Genomic DNA, 10,000 nt, shown 5'->3' with positions numbered 1-10,000 from the left:
ATAGCTAGGTCCCACTCTTGTGCCCATTGCTACACCATGAATTTGTTTGTAATAGTTTCCGGCGAATGAAAAACAGTTAAGCGTTAAAACTAGTTCGGCAAGGCGGGGAAGCGTTTCCGAGCTTGGTTCTTTGACAGTGCGTTGATCGAAAAAGTGTTTAAGTGCTTGAAGACTTTCGCTGTTGGGAATGACTGTGTATAGGGATGTAATGTCCATGGTGAAAATAAGTTTGTCTAGGCCGGAGAAATTGAAATCGCGGAAAATTTTTAGTGCGTGTGTAATGTCTTTAATGTATGATGGCAAAGATTTGCCGATAGGCGTCATGATCCTGTCTAAGTAGCTGAAAATGAGTTCGGTGGGGCAACTACAGGCAGAAAGGATAGGGCGACCTGGATTGTTAGGTTTGTGAATTTTGGGCAAGAAGTAAATGCAAAAAGTTCTAGGGGTGTCGATGATGCGATTAGCTGCAGTGTCCGTTAATTCTTGATTAACTATTAACTCTAAGATTTGCTCGTCATTTTAATCTCCCTAATCACTCCAAAAAACACATGGCAATCTGCGGCCTTTCCCTACATCTAGGTACGACGGAAAGCCGCAAGAATCTAGAACAAAAATTCATCTTCCAAATCGGCACCCTTAATCCTCACGGTATTGACGAACGCATTTCATTTAACTAATTTATTCCTATTTTTTCACGTTGCCATGTTACCACCAATAGCGTAGTTCCTACTCTTCTATAAAAACTACACGTAACCCATGATTCCTCGATTCGCTCTGACGAAGGGCTAACGCTCGAAACGTCAGCTGTTAGAATCTCTGTACGGTGGCCAATTTACATTATCAACTCCGTTGATAAAACCAAATTTTTGTATACTGCCTCCCCACCGAAGCAGCACCACAGTTTCTTTAGAAACTACCTCCTTCATTCATTTGACCGCAGAGTGGTTTGTTTGTTAACCACGCCGACTTCAGGGTTCCCTTTAAATGGGCGAGACATGAAGAAACGAGGAGCGTTGGAACACGAGACATCCGACCTGACCGCAAGTACTTCATCCGTTTTGGAGCACGCTAACAGCATCCGATGCCACCAGGATTGGAACGAAAATTAATCGATTGTCATCCTCATTTAGGGTCAGAGGTGTGCGAAGTTGGTCACAGCCACATTCAGTTAACTGGTGTGGACATTGAAGGGAGGGGGGGGGGCTTGATTAAAGGGAAACTGCAGAAGGATGGTAAATGAAAATTTCTTTAGCCGTGAACACTGCTGCTAGGCTGATTATGGGTCACTTCATGCTATGACCACTTTACTGCAATTCTAAAAGAAACTCCACTGGCTACCTGTACCTGATAGAATACATTTCAAGATCGTGCTCCTTGTTTACAAGATGCTCCATTAACTGGCTCCTACGCACGTTGTGTCTTTGATATACTTACGCCGTTCTTCATAACGCACATCTCGTTGTCTTCCAGATCGGTCAAGTCATCCTCCTAGAAAATTAGTTTACGGACACCGCGCTTTCGGCCACTCAGCTCTTATACTTTGGAATTCGTTGTCTGAACAAATAAAAGCTGCACTTTGGGGGAATGCTTTAGTGGTAGTGGTAGTGGTAGTGGTAGTGGTAGTGACAGTGGTAGTGGTAGTGGTAGTGACAGTGGTAGTGGTAGTGGTAGTGGTAGTGGTAGTGGTAGTGGTAGTGGTAGTGGTAGTGGTAGTGGTAGTGGTAGTGGTAGTGGTAGTAGTAGTAGTAGTAGTAGTAGTAGTAGTAGTAGTAGTAGTAGTAGTGGTGGTGGTGGTGGTAGTGGTTGTGGTTGTGATAGTGGTAGTGGTAGAGGCAGTAGTGGTCCTCCAAGAATGACCGTCCCTGTTTTTGGTGTGGACGCCAAAACTACTACAGGAAGTATTGCCCAGCTAGAGACACTATTTGTAGTAGCTGCAACAAAAGGGAACATTTGAAGTCCATTTGTCTTAGCAAGAAATTTCATCCGAGAAAGGTACATGCAGTAGACGAAGAAGAGGTGGGAGATATACACTTCCTCGGTGAGATTGGCTGTGATAAGAACTATTGGTCTGCCCAGATAGGAGTGAATGGTCGAACAACACGCTTCAAGCTTGACACGCGGGCGGCAGTGACTGTTCTTAGCGATGAATGCCACATAACACTTCGCCCTGATGCTAAGCCTTTCTGTCTCTACGATCCAAGAAAGATTCCCCATCTACTGATACCAAAGGTAAAAAATCAGATAGAAACAATGCTTCAGCAAGGAGTGATCTCGCCTGTAACAGCGCCAACTGAATGGTGTTCAGGTATCGTCCCTGTCCTTAAAACAAATGGCAGTGTGCGTATCTGTGTTGACCTGACTCACCATAACAAAGCAGTCCATCGTGAGATACAGCCAATTCCTTCAGTGGATGAGAACCTCGCTAAACTGGGATACAGTAAGATATTCTCCAAACTCGATGCCAACAGTGGTTTTTGCAGATTCCCTTTGAATGACAAATTTATTCCCAACCTGGCTAACCTCAGTGACCCACTTCGTCAATTATTACACAAAGACAGTGTTTGGGTTTGGGGTGATTCCTAGCAAAAATCCTTTCGCTTTCGATAGACCAAGCAAGCGTTACTGTCATCGACAGTCCTTGCACTGATTACAATCCAAACCGCCCAACGAACATTTCAGCGGATGTTTCCAACACAGGAATTGGTGAGGTTTTATTTCAAGTTCAGGATGATGGAGAGCGCCGCCCAGTGTGCTACGCGTCAAGATCTCTTACTGACACAGAGAAACGTTATGCCGTAATTGAAAAGGAAGCCCTTGCGACAGCGTGGGCTATAGTGGGAGGTTCTCTGATTATGTGCTCGGCATCCCTTTCACCCTAGAAACAGATCGAAAACCGCTTACTGTACTCCTGAATTCATCAGAGCTCTCAAAGATGCCATCCCGTATCCTGCGTTTCCGCCTGAGACTCATGAGATACAACTATCAAGTTCAATGTGTACCAGGGAAACATCAGCTCACCGCAGATACCCTCGCACGTGCTCCTGTTGGCCTACCAGGAGTAGACTATAAGCTGCTTGTCGAAGAAGTAGAGGCCTTCTCAACTCAGACCACTTGCTATATCCCTGCCACGCCCAACCGACTACAGCAGATAAGGGATGCAGAGAAGAAAGAAGAAGAATGTTCCCTTTTATGATCGTATTGCCTTCAAGGATGGCCCCCTTACTTGCCTCACCAGCCGTTACTACGCCCATATTGGGAAAACAGAAGCCACCTCACGATCGTTGATGACCTACTCCTGTATAATTATCGTATAGTGTTCGTAGTGTTAAGTAATAATCTGCAGTATTTAAGCCGAAGCACTTGTTCGAGAATGGTTAGTTATAAATGACCTTCGAGGGTGACATTTAATATTCACCTATTACCGACATTTTATTACTTCAACTATTACTGGAACAACCACTCACAGCGGAGCAAAAGATTTTTAGGTGACACCTAACCAGTCAACTCCATCACCTGTTGAAGACTAGAAGTGTGCCGGCAGTCGAAACTTCGCCATCTACATCAGACTAAAGTGGCCACATCGCGAGAAAAACGAGAATAAGTAAGATCTCCGGAAGGTTACTTCCCGCTAACCAGCCTGATTCATATGGGTCGCCTTATTTGATAGCCTAGTCTTCGTCTCTATGGAATCCGCTGACTCACCCGTGCTGTTAACAAATAGCATCTGGGTGTAAGCATAACACCTTTATGAAAATTCACAGCGGGCATTATTGTTGATTGTTAGCGGTTTTTGGTAGGATTTTATCCAACTAATCTAATGATTTGAGACAATCACTCCCCTCGCTGAGCGTTTTGATCGACGAACAGTCCAAAAAATATCGTATCACGCAAGGATATTGTCAATGTAGAAAGCATCTGTTGTGTTATCAAACTGTGTAATTAATTAAGGTAAAGAGGGAATATTATTGCTCATAAACATCTTTTGTTTAACACCTATGAAGATTCAGACAGTTTTATGTCAAGAAAGCAACGAGGCCTATGAATTTAGCGACAACTTTTTAAAATGTATCAATAAACATTAAGCCATCTGAACTTCCACGTGAAATTAATTTCGCAATTGCAATTTGTAGCTACGATGAAAAAAAACAGCGGAATTCGACCGAAGTCTTGACGTGAAATTATAAGTAATTGAAACCAATTTCGAGAGCCTTAATTCAGCCGGAAGGACATCGAACTAGAGGAAAACAATCTTAATCTAAATTGATAAGGATATGTGGGTAGGCAATGTAGCGGGCAGATTACAAATGATGTCTATTTTATTGATACTTTGAAAGAACAGATGCCCGGCGAGATGCATCGGTTGCTCGATTCTTAATTTAATCTGTTTCTAAAACTCAGATTCAAGGTCACTGATCCGTGCTTGTTACGAATTTTGTCTGATGCTGTCCTTCGCTGCCCATCAAATCGTTTTTAAGCCACATACGGGTTTAATTACAATAAACAAACGTTACGTCATCTGAACCCCCGCGTAAAACTAATTCTCTTCATTGCTTTTGTATCTCATCTTTGTGACGCTACTAAGAGGCAATTTAAGAAAATGTTCCTTGATCGACAAAAATGTCAAAAATAACAAGTATTGAAGTAACCTTTTAATTTTCTTCACTCTTTACTAGAGCATTAGTGTGACAAATGCGCGTACGTAAATTCAGGTGAACAAACTCAAGAAACAAACATAGCTACTTCCCGTGGAGATTGTATTTTGGGAAAGCAAAGGAGTATTAATTTCGTCATAGGAATCCCGTGAACTGATAGGTTTTTTAATTTATGCCATTGACGACTGAATGAACTCAGACAGAGGCTAGCAATAATTCAACCTTCAAGCCTGATGCGTATGAAGCCTAACTGAGGTATCATGGGGGTATCATTTTCCTTTAACAATAAGAGCGTACAATTTTATGTTGATCAGGGCTGACCACCTACGACAGCTGAGGTAAATATTAAACTGGTTTCATTTGCTCCGCTGTTTGACGCACTGTCGTAGAATTTTAAGTTTCCACAACGAATTTTTTTCTACGAAAAATATTCGCTGTTTTATTCAAATTATAAGTAAATGAAACCAATTTCGAGAGCTTTAATTCAGCCGGAAGCTCATGGCGAACTAAATTGATGTGAATATATGTGTGTTGACAACGTTGCCGGCAGATAACAAATGATGTCTATTTCATTGATATTTTGAAAGAACAGAAGCCTGGCAAGATAAATCGGTAGCTAAATGCATAATTTAGTCTGTTCCTTAGAACATCACTGAGGTACTCAGATTCATGATCACTACTGTCCTCTGCATCATCTGAACTCGTTTTTATAAAAGTCACATCCGGACGTCGTTTAAACGATTGTTACGTTTAACCACAGTATACTTTGATTTTTGATTCTTAGTCTGAAGGGTACGTCGTTACCGACAGATTTACGGGACAATGCCAAAATACACGGAATCTGTTCCAGCTCAGATCGGCATAACCACAGCCAACGCTATCCTCGCTGTCTTAAACGTGGTCGGAAATGGCCTGGTTTGTCTTGTCGTGATAAGACACCAAGACATGAGGTATGAAACATTGCTTGCTTTTGTTTTGCTAGAAATTAAAATGAAGTGAAAAAGAGGCAGTTAAGCATGTGGTCCAGCAGGCTCTCTCGAGTTCTCTTCAAATGTTACAAAATTACAAATAACTCAAGTGAAAGTAAGGAAAAAAGGAAATTGCCGCATATTGCTACCAAGTTGACAAGAAATGCATGTTTTTATTCGCCAAGGTTTTATTTTAATTTCTGACTGTGCGTTTCCGATAATTTTAATTTTTTTTGAAAATACAGTCTTGTATGAGGTTATACGAACAATTGTAACCTAGCCGTTTTTCTTCTGCATCTTTGATGCATGCTTTTCTCTTGTCATGTTGTGTCCATGACAATTTTTTTTCATTTGATAATTAGCATACGGAGAAAGTGAATTTAATCCTTTTTCGCTGATACTCGCAATCCAAGAAGGTTTATTTATTGATGTGAGGTAGAACCTTCAATTAACATATTAATCGCCGAGGTATCGTAGTTTTCGTCGCCTGTGATTTCGTAACATTTTGAAGGACATTGGTTTCGATGAGCGAGCCCTCTTTGCCAAAGATAAGATATTTTATTTAATATATATCAATTACACAGGGAGTATCTAATATATACCAAGTTACACAGGGAGGATTGCCCAGGTCTCCCTAGCCAAAGGCTCATGATTCAAGTGTATGACAAACTAAGACTAGCTAACATTAAAACTTGCTAAATTTACGCACTACAAAAATCAAATATATTTAATCGATCGGATGCATAGATAATTGAGATATAAGAAATAAAGTGGGGGTTACGTCAGCGACAATTATTACCTTGGCAGCCGGCAAAATACATTCGGTACGTTCTTTATAACTGATGGCAGCTGTTTGCAAGTACGAGAGATGATATACGTATATGAATATGAAGAAAATCTGCTACTATTAGATATTTGTTCAAAAAATTAAGCACACTACTTGTAAGACTATGGAGTAACTCGTGGTTTGAATAAATTAGCTATATTAGATGGCCCATTCTCCTTGAGGCACTGAAAGAAATTTTTAGGGATTGTTGCAAACGTCAATGTTCCAGAGTATTTATGTCTACTGCCCAAAGGATTGATTAATAGTTAGCGTTTTTTCCCATATTCATTATTGTACGTAGGCCATACTGATTTGCATCTCCTAGATTCTTGTTTAGTGTTTTGTCTGCGCCAAAAACCAAAGAGTAGGTTACAATACTCAAAGTGCCATAATACAAAACTCCGGTATAAAAGTGTTTGCAGGCACTAAGCGCTTTAGGACACGAACTGCAGCTATTTTAACAACTGATGAATACTTTCTTCACCATTTCATTTATATATGTTCTTTGAAAGTTAGCTTATTGCCCAAGTAGACTTCCAGGAGCTTTATTCGATACAAGAGCCATTAACTGCAAATCAAAGTGGTAGGTAGATTTTTCAAGTGGGATCGCTTTTGTCTTCTCCCCGTTGGCCCGAATATAGTTGCAGTCAAGCCAGGAAGATAAACTTCCATGTCTCGATTTAAAATGATAAATGAAGAATAACTGGGTTTTTAGCAGCCATATATTGAGTATTGTCATTAGGCGAAGGAAAGAAACAGTTACACGTTCCTTCATGTCGTTCATAAAGATGTTATACAACAAAGGACTAAGGAGGCTTTCCTGGGACACACTGCAACTCAGATAAATTATCTAAAACATGTGATTGAGGACGCAAAATGACGCTCCCGGATATGGCAGCCATTTTGAGTGCTAAAGGCTAGAGCGAAATAGATTTCATAATTGCTTCGTTCTTCACTTTCAATTTTCTCTGGCGCAGTCGTCTTAAAACTGAAAATAAGCGATTCTACAATTGCCAGGGATTTAGCATAAAGTATTTATCCAGAGGTTAAAATAAGTAGACAGTGAGGCAGCTTTGACGGATTTGTACTGGCTTTGTTATCATCATCATCGTCGTCATCATCGTCATCATCATTTGTCGCTTGGCAATCGTCGTAGACAGACTGATTGCATCGAGGGTTGTATCACAATGCGGATAATTTTAGGAAGCCTAAGATCTTTTTCTAACCGATTTCCAGGGCCGTACTGAGTGTTTCGGCTTGTTAGCAGGGGCAGAGTAGTGTCCATATAGGCACGTACGCCCGTGCGTACAGCTCAAATCCGGGAATCCTTATTCCATGGAGGCATTGATTTTTTAAAGTCATTATAAAATTGGGCCAGGTTTTTTAAATTTCGAATTAACTGGATACCATGGATACCGATACCCGCAGAGCAAGCGCGCGTGCAACACTGTTGAATGTGATGGCCAAACACATGCCACACTGTTGCTCACTCCTTAGAACAAAAGAAACATTGGATGATGTTGAAGACGATGTTTGATGCAACATGGTGGCCAAAGGAGTGCAACATGTTGGATTCGACAATGTTGGATGATGTTGCACCAACATGTTGGACCCTTTTATCCAGTCCTTAACTGCAAGAAACGTAGTAGTGGACGAAAGCAAGGAAAAAAACTCTATCCTTCAAGGCCCCCACACAGTGTCAGTCTTATATATCACCAGTCCCCCAGTTGCTGGTTATTTTTTAAAGAAATATGACTATGATCATGATGATGATGATGATATTACAACAGAGTTTGCGACGTCTTGCCCTCTGCTTGTATTGTAAACTCTTTGTTTGTGTTGTAGCTTGCTGCAGAGAAAACTCGACACATAGGTAAAATAAACCACTAACTATTGCATTTTCCTTCGCATTTATTCATTGAAATGTCCTTCGAAAAGAGTCGGAAATAGCATTTCCGAGACCCTAAATTTCAAAGTTTTCAGGGGGAGCATGCACCCAGACTCCCCTGGTTTGGAGCGCCTTTAGCCCTCGAAACATTCTTCGTGTGTGACATCTTCAAAATCTCACGCTGCGCCCCTCGTTAGGGTTTCATTTCGAAGTGGAAAAAACTAGTAGTCTTAATTAACTTACAGTTCAGACCTAAAGATGAGATCAGAAAACTGTTGGTTGTATCTCTTTATACTCGAATAACTGGAGTAAAGGGCTGTACTGTAGAATTCGGTAGCGAAATTGGCCAACAACTGATTCTAGCACTTAGCTGGATAATTTAAGTGCGAGCCGGCATCACTACTATCTTTCGTCTATAGCCTGCAATAGGCCTTACCCCTTATGACGTACAGCACCTAAATTCTTTTGTTGAGTGACTACTATAAATACCAGAATGCAATGTTTCAGTAGTCACTCAACAAAAGAATTGCGAGGCGTTACGTCATAAAGGGTACGGTCTATTCAAATATCTACATTTCTTTCAGTAACCTCTCTATCTGACAGATAAGTAATTATTTTCACAGAACGTCTATCAACTATCTTCTCATGAACCTAGCTGTTGCGGACATGCTTGTGGGATTATTTTTCACACCGCAATACATCTTCATGCATATGTTTACTCATCCGGACGGTGTGGCTGGCAACATCCTTTGCAAACTGGTGACAGGTAGCAACGTGGCCTGGGTCGGAGGTGCCACATCCGTGTTCACACTGGTTACCATAGCAATTGAACGCTACGGTGTTGTCATGGACCCATTTGGAACCAAAGGAAGACTCACCACAGGCAAACTAAAGGTAATATGAGCAGATATGAAGAGCGACTAGGCATGTCCCGATTGTGCTGGGTAATTTTTCGAATTTGGAGCACTATTTTACGCTTCCAGCACTGTTAAGAAGTCTCTTGATTTTGGGGCAAAATTTAAGCACTATTTCCAATTTTCCAGATGTTAGAGCAATATTTTGGGTGTGTACCTTTCGGTGAATCCAAAAACGGTTTTTCGATGTTAAAACGGATTTCGTGTTCGTTTCGGTAAATCCAAATCCGGATTTCTGATCTGATGAATCCTTTTTGAGTAAAGTTTCGCTAGATTTGAAATCCAAAGAATCCAAATCCAGATTAACGGATTTGCTGTTTCATTTACAAAGGATCCGAAATTAATCAGTTGAACCAGCGGTATTTTCAACTTGAGCAAATTTTTCGACTCTTTGCTTTTCGGCGAAAGAAAAAACAGTAAAGTTGGACAAACGTTCCAGATACTGCAAAATACATATTTATATATCATTTGTAGTTAAGCATTGCAAAAAGGTCCAATAATAATGTTTAAAGTGTAATTTGCTGTAAACAAATCCCTAAAATAAGCAGCTTGTTCAATTCGAGTTCACATTTATTCACAACTTCGGGCAACTTTGTCCGCCAAACTGGTTTGTTTAATATTGTTAACTTATAAGCTAAAAGGTTTGAGCAATTTCTTGCGGTCATGTTAAAACGCAGGTCGAGCAGATTGCAGATGGCAGATTTTGCAGATTACGTGGATTGCGCAGATTTAGTGCTTTTTCATTCGGTAAA

General features: G+C 40.8%; 1 protein-coding gene across 6 annotated transcripts in view; it reads left to right on the top strand.

The window, feature by feature from the left end:
• LOC138042088 (pyroglutamylated RF-amide peptide receptor-like) overlaps positions 1-10,000 on the top strand; it is a 61,069-nt gene that overhangs the window by 28,065 nt on the left and 23,004 nt on the right. For 2 of the 6 annotated variants that reach the window (XM_068887836.1, XM_068887831.1), the window contains exons 1-3: positions 5,168-5,309; positions 5,437-5,602; positions 8,958-9,228. In XM_068887836.1, coding sequence (XP_068743937.1) covers positions 5,475-5,602; positions 8,958-9,228 — 399 coding nt within the window. In that variant the 5' untranslated portion in view covers positions 5,168-5,309; positions 5,437-5,474. Of the gene's footprint in view, positions 1-4,757; positions 4,908-5,146; positions 5,310-5,436; positions 5,603-8,957; positions 9,229-10,000 lie in introns of those variants that run through there. The other 4 variants (XM_068887835.1, XM_068887834.1, XM_068887833.1 and 1 more) reach the window with 3 other exon arrangements.

This window comes from Montipora capricornis, chromosome 3 (assembly GCF_036669925.1).
Source record: "Montipora capricornis isolate CH-2021 chromosome 3, ASM3666992v2, whole genome shotgun sequence".
In the NCBI taxonomy this organism is placed as follows: Eukaryota; Metazoa; Cnidaria; class Anthozoa; order Scleractinia; family Acroporidae; genus Montipora; species Montipora capricornis.
This window is presented reverse-complemented; position numbering and strand designations above follow the sequence as displayed.